The sequence below is a fragment of the Mixophyes fleayi genome, chromosome 1 (genome assembly GCF_038048845.1).
Source record: "Mixophyes fleayi isolate aMixFle1 chromosome 1, aMixFle1.hap1, whole genome shotgun sequence".
Lineage (NCBI taxonomy): Eukaryota > Metazoa > Chordata > Amphibia > Anura > Limnodynastidae > Mixophyes > Mixophyes fleayi.
Window position 1 is genome coordinate 311867074 of NC_134402.1, and position 17392 is coordinate 311884465.

At 42.3% G+C, this 17392-nt stretch overlaps 1 protein-coding gene and 1 long non-coding RNA gene across 2 annotated transcripts in view; both read right to left on the reverse strand.

Annotated features, from left to right (window-relative positions):
- The window catches only part of LOC142158151 (T cell receptor alpha chain MC.7.G5-like), a 350867-nt gene extending 346992 nt beyond the window's left edge, over positions 1-3875 (reverse strand). The window contains exons 1-2 of the mRNA XM_075211834.1: positions 3785-3875; positions 2586-2874 (exon numbers count right to left, since the gene is read on the reverse strand). Of these exons, the coding sequence (XP_075067935.1) occupies positions 2586-2874; positions 3785-3842 (347 nt within the window). The 5' untranslated portion in view covers positions 3843-3875. The remainder of the gene's footprint in view (positions 1-2585; positions 2875-3784) is intronic.
- Positions 3876-15975: 12100 nt separating this feature from the next.
- LOC142158189 (uncharacterized) lies at positions 15976-17008 on the reverse strand. The gene is made up of 2 exons (XR_012692736.1): positions 16915-17008; positions 15976-16375 (listed from the first exon to the last, which is right to left on the reverse strand). It is a non-coding gene; the product is annotated as an uncharacterized LOC142158189 (long non-coding RNA).
- Between the last annotated feature and the right edge of the window lie 384 nt (positions 17009-17392).

Sequence of the window (17392 nt, forward strand, 5' to 3'; positions counted from 1 at the left end):
TCCACTAGGAGTAAAATAGAAAACTATTCAGCCGTTATATAATCTAGAATATAAATAGAAATTGAGAAAGGCAATTTGGTATCTGTCTGCATCATAATCATCAACATCCTCATTAGCGCCCTCGTCGCCTACACAAATCTCCCCCTCATCCTCTTCTAATTCCAAAGTGGCATCCTCAATTTGGGTATCACCGGCTACACTCGGGCTATTAAGGCACACATCAGCAGAATGCTCACGATTAGACATCCCACTGTTGGATGGACTCTCCACAGGGATTGTTGTCATTTGTGAATCAGAGCAAATATTCTCCTATAATGCCTCACTGTTATCTTGCAGCTCGGCTTTGACGCGTAACAGTAGTTGTGCACCAATTGTAGGCTGGGTAACTTTTTGGGATCTGCCACTAATAGCCAAAGGTGAAGGCCTCATTCTCTCTTTGCCACTGCATGTGTAGAATGGCATGCTTGCAATTTTTTTTTTATCGTCACTTAACTTTTGCTCAGTTATACTTCTTTTTCGCTTCAATAAAGTAAATTTTTTTTTGTTTTTTGTTTTTTGCACTAATTTGAAAACACTCTGTTGTTTGACATCGCCTTGGCCAGATGACGTACTGGGAACACTAACATCAGGACTGGTGACAGAACCTGGTTGCTCATTCAGATCATATGTGGACTGCTTTGAATCCATTCTGAGCGCAAACCACTGGGGAGTGCTAAAAATTATTTAGTAGATACTGCTGACAGATATGACTTTTGACAGCCAGAAATATTAATGCACAAATAGGGAGGACACCCCAAAATCACTGAGGAGTGCTAAAAATTATTTAGTAGATACTGCTGACAGATATGACTTTTGACAGCCAGAAATATTAATGCACAATTAGGGAGGACACCCCAAAAGCACTGAGGAGTGCTACAAATTATTTAGTAGATACTGCTGACAGATATGACTTTTGACAGCCAGAAATATTAATGCACAATTAGGGAGGACACCCCAAAAGCACTGAGGAGTGCTAAAAATTATTTGGTAGATACTGCTGACAGAAATGACTTTTGACAGCCAGAAATATTAATGCACAATTAGGGAGGACACCCCAAAAGCACCGAGGAGTGCTACAAATTATTTAGTAGATACTGCTGACAGATATGACTTTTGACAGCCAGAAATATTAATGCACAATTAGGGAGGACACCCCAAAAGCACTGAGGAGTGCTAAAAATTATTTGGTAGATACTGCTGACAGATATGACTTTTGACAGCCAGAAATATTAATGCACAATTAGGGAGGACACCCCAAAAGCACTGAGGAGTGCTAAAAATTATTTAGTAGATACTGCTGACAGAAATGACTTTTGACAGCCAGAAATATTAATGCACAATTAGGGAGGACACCCCAAAAGCACTGAGGAGTGCTACAAATTATTTAGTAGATACTGCTGACAGAAATGACTTTTGACAGCCAGAAATATTAATGCACAATTAGGGAGGACACCCCAAAAGCACTGAGGAGTGCTACAAATTATTTAGTAGATACTGCTGACAGATATGACTTTTGACAGCCAGAAATATTAATGCACAATTAGGGAGGACACCCCAAAAGCACTGAGGAGTGCTACAAATTATTTAGTAGATACTGCTGACAGATATGACTTTTGACAGCCAGAAATATTAATGCACAATTAGGGAGGACACCCCAAAAGCACTGAGGTGTGCTAAAAATTATTTAGTAGATACTGCTGACAGATATGACTTTTGACAGCCAGAAATATTAATGCACAATTAGGGAGGACACCCCAAAAGCACTGAGGAGTGCTAAAAATTATTTAGTAGATACTGCTGACAGATATGACTTTTGACAGCCAGAAATATTTATGCACAATTATGGGGGACACCCCAAAAGCGCTGGGGAGTGCCAAATATGAAGAAAAAATAATAAACCTCTATCCTCCTCTCTGCACTAGCGATTTTGGTTAGAGCAATTGCAAGAACAATATTGTATTCTCTGTCCCTGCTCTAATTAGCCTATGACTACACCCTGCTCTCTCCCTCTGTCAAATGGCGATGGATTGCTGTGGAGGCGTGTATTTATAAAGTTGAAGTATCGCGAGAACCGAGCCCCGAGATCCGACGACGTCACAATGACGTTCGGCCTCGATTTGGATTCGGAATGGGCGGGAGAGTACCGAGCTGCTCAGCTCGGTACTCGGATACCCAAAGTTCGGGTGGGTTCGGTTCTCGGAGAACCGGACCCGCCCATCTCTAGAAAGAAGTAACAAAAATGCAAGATGATTTCTTCTCCAAAATCAACATTTTGATACATGAATGCTAACATTTATTAGGGTATGTCTTTGTACTGCACATGTGTACAGACCCATTATATTTCCTAGAAAGAGAAACATTGCATGCTAATTTTCATATCTGTATTTGCTATGTACAAAATAATAAAACACATAGAAACCAGTTCTTTTTTGCTATATTATATGATCTTAAGAGTTTTTGGTGATTATCTATGGTCGTATTCTATATTTCCTTGATATATATTTATCTGATTGATTTTTGCGCAGTGATCAGCTGCTTTCTATCACTGTGCTTGAAAACCACACCAGTAGGTGGCTGAGTCTCTGACTTCTAGCTTTGTAATAGACAAGTGACTGCTTTTCTTCTCCTTTTCTAATTGAAATATATATCTATTATCTGTGACATTTTCATTTGCCAGTTGAATTCTTAATAGCACAAGACTCTCTCCAGGACTTTGCTTGAACCACTGCAGATTGTCGAAAGCACTGTCAGTATATTCACAGCTCATAACGAATCTATCTCCTTCTCCAGCAGTGTGTGAGAGAGGGAGCTGTTTTATGTCATTGCATCTCCCATCTGTAGAGTGAAACATAAATAAATAGATCAGTCTTACCCAGTATTATGCCATAAAATAAATCAGACCCTTAATATCAGTTCTTTATTTTTCCTTGATCACCCAGTTGACTTATGCTATTGATAATATAGTAATAGTTTAATGTAGTGCATCATGTGGCTCTATTGAGAAACTAATTACATGAACTTTAATATACACAACTTGGTTTGCTTATATATACATAGAAAATATTGATATGGCAAAAGCGCTTCTTGTTTTTTTTTTTGTTTTTTTTATTATTATTATTATTATTATTTTTGCCTAGGTACACACAATTTAAAGCTGTGCATACCTTGTGAGAGCTGTGTACAAGTTCTTGTACAAGGCACACTATTTATTTACACATTGTGCCTCCACTGCACAGAGATACAATGCAGAGTCAGTCACTCTGAGGTCCTTGATACGTAGGAAACTCTGGCTGCTTGTTTTCTGGAGCTCAGCTGTGAATCTTTCTACAGTTTTAACTTCATCTTTGACTAAATTAAATCGTTCTATAGGCTTCTCTCCTTGTTTCTGTGTGAACCATTTTAAGATTGTAAAGACTCCCCCAGCATAACCACAGGATAGTGTTACGGAATCTCCTTCTGTGACAGTGACCGACTGATTCTGGTAATGTACAGAATCCTGGCAATCCACAACTGTGATAAAGAAAGTACAATACATCACATAACTCCCAGTGAGGACATTTACATAAACATCACATTTCCTTGTTATTATTGAGACTCTAAGGAAAATCTATTACTTTTTTTACACACTATTTTTTATACACAATATATACATTACCATATTTTTCTTGTTGACTCTGTAATTAAAGTGTAGAGCATGTTTGTAGGAGAAATATGGTGAGTGTTCAATGCAAATACTGTAACTTACATTGGAGATAAATAATGAAGATGAGAGTCAGTTGTCTTTGCATAGTTATCCAGTCCATACAGCAGAGGCTGATGAAATGCAGTCACAGTGCAGTCCTTGTATATGTCTACAATATGAACACAGTATATAACTTAGTGTGAGGTTTAGTTCAATGAGAAACCATTAAACTCCACCTACTAAACAATTTCAAACAGACCTAAACATTTGCCACATCCTGCACCCTTCACTAAAATGTTGTATTTATTTCTCATCTGCTGCATGCTGACATGCTGTATATTCCACTTGTATCTTCAAACAAAACATTATTTTTCTGTGAATTTGTATGTTACAATATATAGTATTATTTATCATCATCATCATCATTTATTTATATAGCGCGACTAATTCCGCAGCGCTGTACCTCAGTCCCTGCCCCATTGTTGCTTACAGTCTACATTCCCTAACATACACACACACACACACACAGACTAGGGTCAATTTGTTAGCAGCCAATTGACCTACCAGTATGTTTTTGAAGTGTGGGAGGAAACCGGAGCACCCGGAGGAAACCCACGCAAACATGGGGAGAACATACAAACTCCTCACAGATAAGGCCATGGTCGGGAAATTAACTCATGACCCCAGTGCTGTGAGGGTGCTACTTCCAGTACTATAATAATCTAGTATGAACAGAGAAGAGAAAAGATACTATCTATGGAAGGCACACCTTATACATATGGCTTATAACATTGGTTCTATTGGGTAATTGATCACAAAAAAAGATTTCCCTAAAGTTTATCACTTTGCCCTTAGTTATAGATCTGAGAAAATAAACAAATATAAAATGTTTTATGTGTGTTTATTTTCTCCGATCTACCAACAAAGTGGGTAGGATTCTTGAGGTTGTCCTGCTCTCCCGAGACTATGGGAGAGATCCCAAAAATTCTGGAGTCTCCAGGACACTCCTAGAGAGTAGGCAACTATGACTTATAGTGATGTAGCATTGTCTGAGCACATCTGCTAGATTTTATGTTTACTGCCTTGGAGTACAGGTTCATCTTTATCTTCCCATCCTGAACTTGGGACAAGATGGGAAGAATGTTCAGTCTCATCATCCATCTGATGACAATCACATCACATTACTGCTTTATCATGATTCTCATCCTCCAACTCCTACAACTAGTCTCTTTCACTTCATTCTCAATTAAAGTTTACGCAGGTGTGATCAAATAAATACAGCTCTCTCACAATTTGATGAAGGCAATGCTAAGATTCAGAGATCTCATTATAATCTCATCTGCCAACATGGACCAGTCTGTCCATAATTTCATATGATTGATGTAAATTTACAAATCTGCCAGAATAAGTTTTTGAGTCAGTGTATTGTAAACCTGGTTGATATCACAATGTTTTGTGTGGATAACTGAACGCCTATATAGCTAATGACAAAAAATGATAAATAATGAAAGAATATATATATATTATTTCTTTGCATCAGATTGTATACTGTAAAAATTACACTGGTTGATATGGCAATGTATTGACTGTACTTGTATCCCTCCATAGCTAATGGTGTTAACGAAAAGTTCAGGAATATTAAGTTTCGGTGTCATGACAGAACCGAATTAAAGAATATGAGTTAGTCATAGATTTTTTAGATTTATCACTGGTAATGACCCAAATTTTCAATGTTGAAAAACTGCACACATAATTTTTCTCAGCTCTTTCAATTTAATTTTTACCATTTTTTTCTTATTTTCTGAGATTTATAAGTTGATACTTAATGCAAAAAATGACATGATAAGATGGTAATACTCCAATGCCACTGAAACAGTATCTTGCTGAACGTGCATTGGTATACTACCTAAGCAGTAAAGTGTCCCTGGCAAATATTTTAAAACTGACGTTTTACCAAACACTCTTTCCAAACCATACATTGTCAGACAACTATAAACCTACAGCGCCACCTGTTGTTAACATGCAGAAAAGATTTAGTTGAGTTGACAGGTTTCATTTTCCTATTCTTAATGACCTGATGTAGTTTAAGATGTATACCTGTGTCACTCACCGGACCGTGAGTGCCTCTTCCCGGACATTTAGGAACCGTGGCCGTCCGCCATCCTGAGGGTCTGCGCATGCGCAGCCCTTTTCTATACTTCAGTGTATACTCCTTTAACTTAATTGGCAGATCAGGCAACCTCCCTATATTAAGCACCTGTGGTCACCACCACGTTGCCTGATCTTGGAGTCTCATTCCTCATGAGTCTCTGAAGGTGTTCCTGTATTACTCGTGTATTCAGCGCTGCTGATTCCTGTGGTTTCCAAACCACTTCTACTACTGTGGTTCCATACCACTTCTACCATCTACTGTATCATCATGACTGTTTGCTGATTCCTATCCGCTGCCTCTGTGCACTACAGTCTTCTACACCACTTCAACGTTATTTTATATCTATGTGACTGTTTGCTCATTGCTATCCGCTGCCTCCGTGCACTCCAGCTTTTACCTCACTCACCTGCTTCTCATCAAGTCTGTTTGCTGATTTCTATCCGCTGCCTCCGTGCACTACAGTCTCCTGCTTGCAACTCGCCTGTGTTCAACATCGTGACTGCCAGCTGACCACTATCCGCTGCCTCTGTGCACTACAGTCTCCTGCTTGCAACTCGCCTGTGTTCAACATCGTGACTGCCAGCTGACTACTATCCGCTGCCTCTGTGCACTACAGTCTCCTGCTTGCAACTCGCCTGTGTTCAACATCGTGACTGCCAGCTGACTACTATCCGCTGCCTCTGTGCACTACAGTCTCCTGCTTGCAACTCGCCTGTGTTCAACATCGTGACTGCCAGCTGATTACTATCCGCTGCCTCCGTGCACTACACTCTCATCTCATCTTTGCTGTGACTTCCTCGAGACTGCCGCTTTTCATTACCATCTGCTACACTTCGTGATCTACAGCTCCTGCCCTGCGCTGCACTCCTGTTTCCCATCGCTGTTGGTTCCTGTGGTTGCTACTGGTTACCTCCGTGTGCCGCTGAGTCCTGCCGCTGTGGTCAGCGCTATCGTCCATCTCCTGCTGATCCACTCTCCACGCCTTCACGTGTTCCACTGGTCTCTACCCTCCTGTCAGCATTGGATTTGTATCTCTTCTACTACCCTCTGCTGGATCATCTCCTTTCTCCTGGGTTTCCTATGAGTCCAGTTCCACGTGTTGCTGACTCCTGTGGATTCGTGTCCCTGTCGGTCTACTCACCTGTGCGCTGCACCTGCTAGACCGCTGCTTCACCTATCCAGGGACTTCCTATCCAGTCGGCCTCCAGCCGCTCAGGTACCGCTGCAATCCCATCTGACTGCTACTGCTGAACCACGGTATGCATACTTCTCATTGACTGTGCTGTGTATTGCATATCTTGCTGGACTGTGTTTGGTTCTCTCTGGAGTCTGCTATCCGCTGAGTCTATTGCCATCATTGACTGTGTTATCATTGTGCTGGACTACTTCAAGAGACTTTCTAGATTGCAGACCTGATCAGTCATTTACATATATATATATATCTATATTGTGCATATTACTGTGGATCGTGTATAAGGTGCCTGTGTATATCCTGTGTTGCAGTCTTCCCCCGTGCACCTCCTCACATATATATTCAGTGGTACAACTTGCTGATGTCAGACCACTGATCCCTGTTTCCGGTATCACCTGTTCCATTATCCTCTCACATAGCAGTGGTACAACTTGCTACCGCAGACCACTGACTACCTGGATACCTCCACTTGGATTCCATTCCTTCACTCAGACAGCGGTACAACTTGCTACCCGCAGACCGCTGACTCTCATCACCTCCTTGTTTCTGTTGGACATTCCTCCTCACTATAGCAGTGGTACAACTTGCTATCGCAGACCACTGACTACCTTCACGTGTCCTTGCCCATACAGTTCCTTGTGTATCATTACCTCATTATTACCAGTGTTGCTAGTCATAGACTTTCCTGAGCATCTCATCGGCCATCATTTCATGTTCCGTGATCACCCAGCTACCAGAGTACCCTATTACCATCTACATTGCTCTGGTAAGCCTACCATCTGGTGATCCCTGGGTAAAGACTCCTAGTGCCCGTGACAGTAAGATCAGGCCATGACAGACCCAGATGTGGAACCTACCGCCAAAGAGATGCTGCAACATCTGGTTAGCCGTGTGGAGCAACAGGATGCCCGCCAACAGCTGTTACTTCAGTGTTATCAGTCATTAACCTCCCAAGGAACATCTGGACAGACTGTGACAGCTACTACTGAAGCTCCTGTGCTTTTCTCCGTTTCCCCATTGCCATCCCAGGTGTCTATAGCTTCCACGCTTCACCTGCCTACTCCGTCAAAGTACGATGGAGACCCCAAAACTTGTAGGGGTTTCCTTAACCAATGTTCAGTCCATTTTGAGCTCCAACCTCAAAATTTTTCTACCCATCGTTCCAGAGTGGCCTATCTTATCTCTTTGTTTTCAGGACAAGCCCTGGCTTGGGCCTCCCCTCTGTGGGAGAGGAACGATCCAATATTACAAGATAGTGCCAAATTCATTTCTACATTCCGAAGTGTGTTCGATGAACCAGGTCGTGTGACCTCCGCTGCTTCCAGCATCCTCCGTCTGCGACAAGGATCTCATACTGTAGGCCAGTACGTCATTCAATTTAGGATCTTAGCCTCTGAACTTCAGTGGAACACTGAAGCCCTAGTTGCCGCCTTCTGGCAGGGGCTTTCCGATAAAATTAAAGATGCACTGACTACCCAAGAGCTTCCTTCGTCACTTGAAGATTTGATCTCTCTATGCCATCGTGTTGATATGAGATTTCGTGAAAGAGAGGCTGAGAAAACGACTTCTGCTAAAGCACCTTTTCGCTCTAACCCTCAATTTCGTCCTGTGTCACCCGCTGTGATTCCCATGGAGATAGGACGTTCCAAGTTATCTTCTGAGGAGAGGAAACGAAGAGTCAAGAATAGACTCTGTATCTATTGTGCTGATTCCACTCATGTCCTCAGCTCCTGCCCTAAGAGATCGGGAAATGCCAGGCCCTAACTAGTTCTGGAGAGGTGAAGTTAGGGTCCCTGGAGTCCTCTCCATCGTCTATGAAATCTAAAGTCTGCGCTTTTGATGTGACTATTTCCTTTGCTACCAAGACCTTTGAGTCACAGGCATTGATTGATTCCGGAGCAGCAGGAAATTTTATTTCCAAATCGTTAGTTAATCAATGGTCTCTACCAATGATTACCTTAAAAACTCCCATTACTGTGACGGCTATCGATGGATCACGTCTCATCAACGGTCTCATCACCCAGAGTACGTCTCCAGTAACCCTTCAGATTGGTGCTCTGCATCATGAAGAGATATCGTTTTTAATTCTTCCTGTTACGACAAGTCCGATTGTCCTAGGCCTTCCATGGCTTCAGTGTCACTCTCCCCAGATTGACTGGCGCACCCCTCAAGTCACGTCTTGGGGGCCTGAATGTCACCATCATTGCCTTTCCCAAGTCATCCCTCTCAAGGTACAGCAAGCTTCCATCTCAGCTATTTCACCGGGACTCCCTCCTCAATATGCTTCATTTACCGATGTTTTTGATAAAGCTCAGTCTGAACGTCTTCCTCCTCATCGTTCTTGGGATTGTCCGATTGATCTTCTTCCTGGCAAGACTCCTCCCAGGGGCCGGGTCTATCCACTCTCGTTACCTGAAACTCAAGCTACATCTGAATATATACGGGAGAACCTCCAGCGTGGGTTCATTCGACCTTCCACCTCGCCCGCTGGAGCTGGGTTCTTCTTTGTCAAAAAGAAGGATGGATCATTACGCCCTTGTATAGATTTTCGTGGACTCAATGCCATTACTATCAAGAATCGGTATCCCATTCCGTTGATCACTGAGCTATTTGACCGCATCAAGGGAGCCCGTATTTTTACTAAGCTGGATCTTCGTGGTGCCTACAATTTAATCAGAATCCGTTCCGGTGACGAATGGAAGACGGCGTTTAACACCAGAGACGGGCATTACGAATATCTGGTAATGCCTTTCGGGCTATGTAATGCCCCCGCTGTTTTTCAGGGCTTCATCAATGAGATTTTTCGGGACTTATTATATGTATGTGTCGTCGTCTACCTGGACGACATATTGATTTTTTCACAGGACCTGCCTTCTCACCACCAACATGTGGCAGAAGTCCTCTCCAGGCTACGGAAAAATTCATTGTTCTGTAAATTAGAAAAATGTTCATTCGAATTACCCCAGATTCCATTCTTGGGGTATATTGTTTCCGGAGTTGGTCTGAAGATGGATCCTGACAAAGTAAATGCTGTACTACATTGGCCCCAGCCAACTACTCTTCGTGCCATCCAGCGTTTTTTAGGTTTTGCCAATTACTATAGACGCTTCATTCAAGACTTTTCTTCCATTGCATCTCCTATTGTGGCCCTGACTCGAAAAGGGGCTAATCCTAAGCAATGGTCTACTGAGGCTATTCAAGCCTTTCAAACATTAAAAGAGTCCTTCTCTTCGGCTCCAATCCTTCGTCAGCCTGATGTGACACTCCCCTTTTTTCTAGAAGTAGATGCCTCTAATGTGGGCTTAGGAGCTATTCTCTCCCAACGCTCGGAACAGCAAAAATTCCACCCTTGTGCCTTCTATTCTCGGGGTCTCCTACCCGCAGAGAAGAATTATACCATCGGAGACAAGGAATTACTGGCTATCAAAGCCGCATTAGAGGAATGGAGATACTTGTTGGAGGGAGCTCGCCATCCGGTGACGATCTTCACGGATCATAAGAACTTGTCATATCTCCAGTCTGCCCAATGCTTGAACCCTCGTCAAGCAAGATGGTCTCTTTTCTTTTCCCGTTTTGAATTAATAATTACCTTCAAACCAGCTGCCAAGAACAAAAAAGCTGATGCCTTATCTAGAGCCTTTGTTACGTCCTCTGATATAGAAGAGGTTTCCAACCATACCATTCTAGACCCCAAATGTATCTCACTGGCTGCTTCATCCACCAAAACGCTACCATTTGGGAAGACCCTCGTGCCTCCTACTCTAAGGAGGAAAATCCTTTCGTGGTTCCATGCCTCTCGTTTTTCTGGACACGCCGGTGAACACAAGACTTTTGAGATCCTCTCTCGAAGTTACTGGTGGCCTTCAATGAGGAGAGACGTCAAAGAGTTCATTGCTTCCTGTGAATTATGTTCGCAATTCAAATCCTCCCGCAGAACCCCAGCAGGGTTGCTGCGACCACTACCCATTCCGTCCAAACCATGGACCCATATTAGTATGGATTTCGTTACTGACTTACCACCTAGTAAGAACCATAACACTATTTGGGTGGTAGTGGACAGATTTTCGAAGATGGCTCATTTCATCCCTCTGTCTGGTTTGCCTTCCTCGTCTATCCTGGCTGAACATTTCATTAAAGAGATCTTCCGTATCCATGGATGTCCATCTGAGATTGTGTCTGATAGAGGAGTACAATTCGTGTCCAGATTCTGGCGAGCCCTTTGTAAAACCTTGGGCATACGATTAGCACTCTCATCTTCTTACCATCCACAATCCAATGGACAAACCGAACGTGTCAATCAAGATCTTGAGACTTTTATAAGGATATTTTCATCAGCCAATCAAGACAACTGGGTAGAGTTACTCCCTTGGGCTGAGTTCGCCCATAACAACATGTACCATGAGTCATCATCCAAAACTCCATTCTTTGTGGTCTACGGTCACCATCCGTCTTTTCCGGAATTTCCTGCCCTCCCGCCCACCCAAGTTCCTGCGGTGGAAACGGTTTGTCAGACCTTTGAAAATATCTGGTCTCAGGTCAGAACCTGTTTAAAGAAGACATCTGTCAAATATAAATCTTTCGCTGATAAGAAGAGGCGGGCTATTCCACCACTAAAAATTGGAGATCGTGTCTGGTTATCCACAAAAAATATTCGTTTGAAGGTTCCATCCATGAAATTCGCCCCTCGTTTTATTGGTCCATATAGGATCATTCAAGTTATCAATCCAGTATGTGTGAAACTCCTTCTTCCTAAGAGTCTTCGGATTTCTAATGCCTTCCATGTATCTTTGCTCAAACCTCTTATTATCAACCGTTTTTCAACTCCTCCCTCAGCTCCGCAGCCAGTTCAAGTTCATCAGGAGGAGGATTTTGAGATTACCGAGGTACTAGATGCAAAAATTTCGCGAGGAGTCCTCCACTTCCTCGTTCATTGGAAGGGCTTTGGTCCTGAGGAGCGCTCTTGGATCAAAGCTGAAGATCTTAATGCTCCTGCCCTTTTGAAGAAGTTTTACTCCAAAAATCCGGACAAGCCCGGTTCCAGGCGTTCTGTGCCCACCTTTAAAAGGGGGGGTACTGTCACTCACCGGACCGTGAGTGCCTCTTCCCGGACATTTAGGAACCGTGGCCGTCCGCCATCCTGAGGGTCTGCGCATGCGCAGCCCTTTTCTATACTTCAGTGTATACTCCTTTAACTTAATTGGCAGATCAGGCAACCTCCCTATATTAAGCACCTGTGGTCACCACCACGTTGCCTGATCTTGGAGTCTCATTCCTCATGAGTCTCTGAAGGTGTTCCTGTATTACTCGTGTATTCAGCGCTGCTGATTCCTGTGGTTTCCAAACCACTTCTACTACTGTGGTTCCATACCACTTCTACCATCTACTGTATCATCATGACTGTTTGCTGATTCCTATCCGCTGCCTCTGTGCACTACAGTCTTCTACACCACTTCAACGTTATTTTATATCTATGTGACTGTTTGCTCATTGCTATCCGCTGCCTCCGTGCACTCCAGCTTTTACCTCACTCACCTGCTTCTCATCAAGTCTGTTTGCTGATTTCTATCCGCTGCCTCCGTGCACTACAGTCTCCTGCTTGCAACTCGCCTGTGTTCAACATCGTGACTGCCAGCTGACCACTATCCGCTGCCTCTGTGCACTACAGTCTCCTGCTTGCAACTCGCCTGTGTTCAACATCGTGACTGCCAGCTGACTACTATCCGCTGCCTCTGTGCACTACAGTCTCCTGCTTGCAACTCGCCTGTGTTCAACATCGTGACTGCCAGCTGACTACTATCCGCTGCCTCTGTGCACTACAGTCTCCTGCTTGCAACTCGCCTGTGTTCAACATCGTGACTGCCAGCTGATTACTATCCGCTGCCTCCGTGCACTACACTCTCATCTCATCTTTGCTGTGACTTCCTCGAGACTGCCGCTTTTCATTACCATCTGCTACACTTCGTGATCTACAGCTCCTGCCCTGCGCTGCACTCCTGTTTCCCATCGCTGTTGGTTCCTGTGGTTGCTACTGGTTACCTCCGTGTGCCGCTGAGTCCTGCCGCTGTGGTCAGCGCTATCGTCCATCTCCTGCTGATCCACTCTCCACGCCTTCACGTGTTCCACTGGTCTCTACCCTCCTGTCAGCATTGGATTTGTATCTCTTCTACTACCCTCTGCTGGATCATCTCCTTTCTCCTGGGTTTCCTATGAGTCCAGTTCCACGTGTTGCTGACTCCTGTGGATTCGTGTCCCTGTCGGTCTACTCACCTGTGCGCTGCACCTGCTAGACCGCTGCTTCACCTATCCAGGGACTTCCTATCCAGTCGGCCTCCAGCCGCTCAGGTACCGCTGCAATCCCATCTGACTGCTACTGCTGAACCACGGTATGCATACTTCTCATTGACTGTGCTGTGTATTGCATATCTTGCTGGACTGTGTTTGGTTCTCTCTGGAGTCTGCTATCCGCTGAGTCTATTGCCATCATTGACTGTGTTATCATTGTGCTGGACTACTTCAAGAGACTTTCTAGATTGCAGACCTGATCAGTCATTTACATATATATATATATCTATATTGTGCATATTACTGTGGATCGTGTATAAGGTGCCTGTGTATATCCTGTGTTGCAGTCTTCCCCCGTGCACCTCCTCACATATATATTCAGTGGTACAACTTGCTGATGTCAGACCACTGATCCCTGTTTCCGGTATCACCTGTTCCATTATCCTCTCACATAGCAGTGGTACAACTTGCTACCGCAGACCACTGACTACCTGGATACCTCCACTTGGATTCCATTCCTTCACTCAGACAGCGGTACAACTTGCTACCCGCAGACCGCTGACTCTCATCACCTCCTTGTTTCTGTTGGACATTCCTCCTCACTATAGCAGTGGTACAACTTGCTATCGCAGACCACTGACTACCTTCACGTGTCCTTGCCCATACAGTTCCTTGTGTATCATTACCTCATTATTACCAGTGTTGCTAGTCATAGACTTTCCTGAGCATCTCATCGGCCATCATTTCATGTTCCGTGATCACCCAGCTACCAGAGTACCCTATTACCATCTACATTGCTCTGGTAAGCCTACCATCTGGTGATCCCTGGGTAAAGACTCCTAGTGCCCGTGACAACCTGCAGTTGTTTCCAGGAAAAGTTTTCTTAATAAGAATTAGTCTCCAGTTTCACTGTAGACCGCAGGTGTATTTTGGTCTTGTTATGGCAATAAAATAAATAGGTAAGAGGTGTGGCTTTGCATAAATCCAAGATGGCCACAGTGTGTGTATTTAGCACTATCCCTTAAGTTTACCATCCATCTTTCATAAGCTTACCTGTACCCCCACAATGTAGATGTCTCATCTTCTCTTGTCCCTGACATTGGCCAGAACTTGACCAAATGGAAACAAAGAGACTCCTGGAACCTCCTTCAAGAGGTCTCCTTCTCCTTGTGTCCAGGAATTCCTTAATACTAACCACTCCCCTCTTCCCTCCAGAGGCTTCAGGAGAACCTACATGTCATGTCCCCTGCACTAGATGGGACATTCATCAGTTTAAATAGCTCTTCCTGTGAGTGATGATGGACTTGGAGGCTGAACTAAAGAAAACAGTGTCAGATCAGTGCAGAGTTTGGAGGAGACAATGTAACACAGGGATTTAGCCATTGCAGGTTTGCAGGCACAGATGAGGGATGCACAGGAAGATCTAGATAACTGCACTTAATGCAATAATTTGAGAATATGGGTTATCTCTGGCACAGTGGATTTGTAATTTCCTTCCATGTTTCTTTACTACACTGGCTCCTAGCTGTAATCATGTAGACTTTCTTATGGCCAGGGCTTTCAGACCTCTCAGCCCTCGCTCTGGATGAGTGATCCTGAAATGTGATTTTCTGTTTTCCTTATTTTCATATCAAATGAGAATGGTTTGAACTTGTGCCCCCTGTAAATCTATATGATATATGTATCTTGGGTTTCAGAGCCACTTATGAAGACAGAGGATGGAGTCTGGTGACATCTTGTTATGTGGTAACCCTGATAAAAAGTTCTTAGATGATCTCTGTTATAAATTAGAATTGACTGATCAAAACTAATTAGAACCCAATAAACAGGCTACCCATGCTCTTCTCTTATAACAACCCCTTTTCCCTTAAAGCTAGATATTATCATACTTATTAATATGCTTATTAGTATATACCGGTCAAGTGAGAGAATTGACAAACAGAGGAGGAAGTGAAGCTCAAACAATGTCTAGGGTTCAAGCAAGATTATTACACAGATAAACAACAGAGATAAGAGCACCCAAGTAACAGCAACTTAAACTAATAACAAACAATTATTAATTGTGATAGCAAATATTAAATAGGCAGCAAGAGTCTATCATGGAGAATAAATGGGTGATGTTATCGAACAGAGAGATTAATGCATCTACTAGCAACTCATACACACCCATGTAGATGCATTTTCTGACAAATCACATGTAATAGAAAAACAGAAGTGTGTGTAACCTAATGGTCGTACAGTTCAGAAGCTTAATACTGGAGTCGACCTGGGAAATAACTGGAGAAGGGCTCACTCATTCCATATTATGTCTATGCTGCTATTTATCACAGCATTTAGGATGAATGTGGTTCTTGAGTTACATGTAACTCATAGGTTTAGCATTATGACCAAGGACACCGTGGTTAGGAAAATAAGACTTATCCTCAAATTCATTGGAAAAAATCAATAATAAGAATGCAAATTGATTTCTTCTCCAAAATCAAATTGAAATAACATTCTTTAGGGTATGTATTTGTACTGCACGTGTTTAAAGACTCAATATATGACCTAGAAAGAGAAACATTGTATCATGTTTATATCTGTATTTATCATGTACCAAGCAAGAAAAGACATGGACACAGGTTCATCTTTGCTTTGTTACAAAAGAGCTCATGGTGATTATTTATTAATATATTGTATATTCCATTGTCACAAATGTGTCTGTTGGTTTTTGTGCAATGATCAGCTGCTTTTTGTCACTGTGCTTGAAAACCACACCAGTAGGTAGCTGAGTCTTTGACTTCTAGCTCTGTGATAGACAAGTTGCTGAGTTTCTTCTCTGTCTGTAATTGAAATGAATATTTATTATCTGTGAAATATTCATTCCCCCGCTGAATTCTTAACAGCACAAGACTCTCTCCAGGACTTTGCTTGAACCACTGCAGACTGGTGAAAGCACTGTTAGTATATTCACAGCTCATAACAAATCTATCTCCTTCTCCAGCAGTGTGTGATAGAGGGAGCTGTTTTATGTCATTGCATCTCCCATCTGTAGAGTGAAACATAAATGAATAGATCAGTCTTACCCAGTATTATGCCATAGAAACAATCATTATTATTGATATCATTTCTTTATTTTTTCTTTATAATTCAATTAGAGTGACTTATGATACTGATCATATAGTAATAGTTACATTCTGTTCATCATTTGAAGACCATGCTTCATTCAAACTAATTATAAGTTAAATATGCTTAGAAAAAAATAAAGTAAATGATAAATGTTAACATGGCAAACTCATCTCTCATGTACAGTGTATCACAATAGCCTTTGTGAGGACATTTACACAGATATATATGTTTCTGGAGATTATTGAGACTCTAGCAAACATTTATTACTTGTGCATTGTATTTGTAGATAGACTAATATATACTATTTTGTACTGTATGTGATATAAGTGCATTGTTTCTGTCCCTCTAGGTATATAGAAAAATATATTACACTACCATTTTTTTGTTGTCAGCTATGTAAAGTTTCATAGAACATGTTTAATGCATAAATATGGAGAGAGTTTAAATACAGTAACTTACATTGGAGATAAATAATGAAGAGGAGAGTCAGTTGTAATTGCATAGTTATCCAGTCCATATAGCAGAGGCTGTTGCAGTCACAGTGTAGTCCTTGTTTATATCTACAGTATGGATACAGCATAGAAATTAGTGTGAGCTTTAGTTCAAACCATTAAACTCCACCTACTAAACCATTTCAAACAGACCTAAACATTTCCCACTTCCTGCACCCTTCACTAACATGCTGGATTTATTCTCACCTGCTGCATACTCACATACATAAGAAACAAAACAATATTTATCTGTGACTGAATTTGTTACAGTATATACTATTCTTGTTGAAATATTCTTTTAAGGAACTAAGAAAAGAATATGTTAAAATAGAAAGATATAGATACTTGATTTTAAATATCACAGGTTACAGCATACTCTCCTGGAATGTCCAGAAAACTATCGAAATTTGGGGAGTCCTCCCATAAGGAGGGTCTACTAAGGGGCT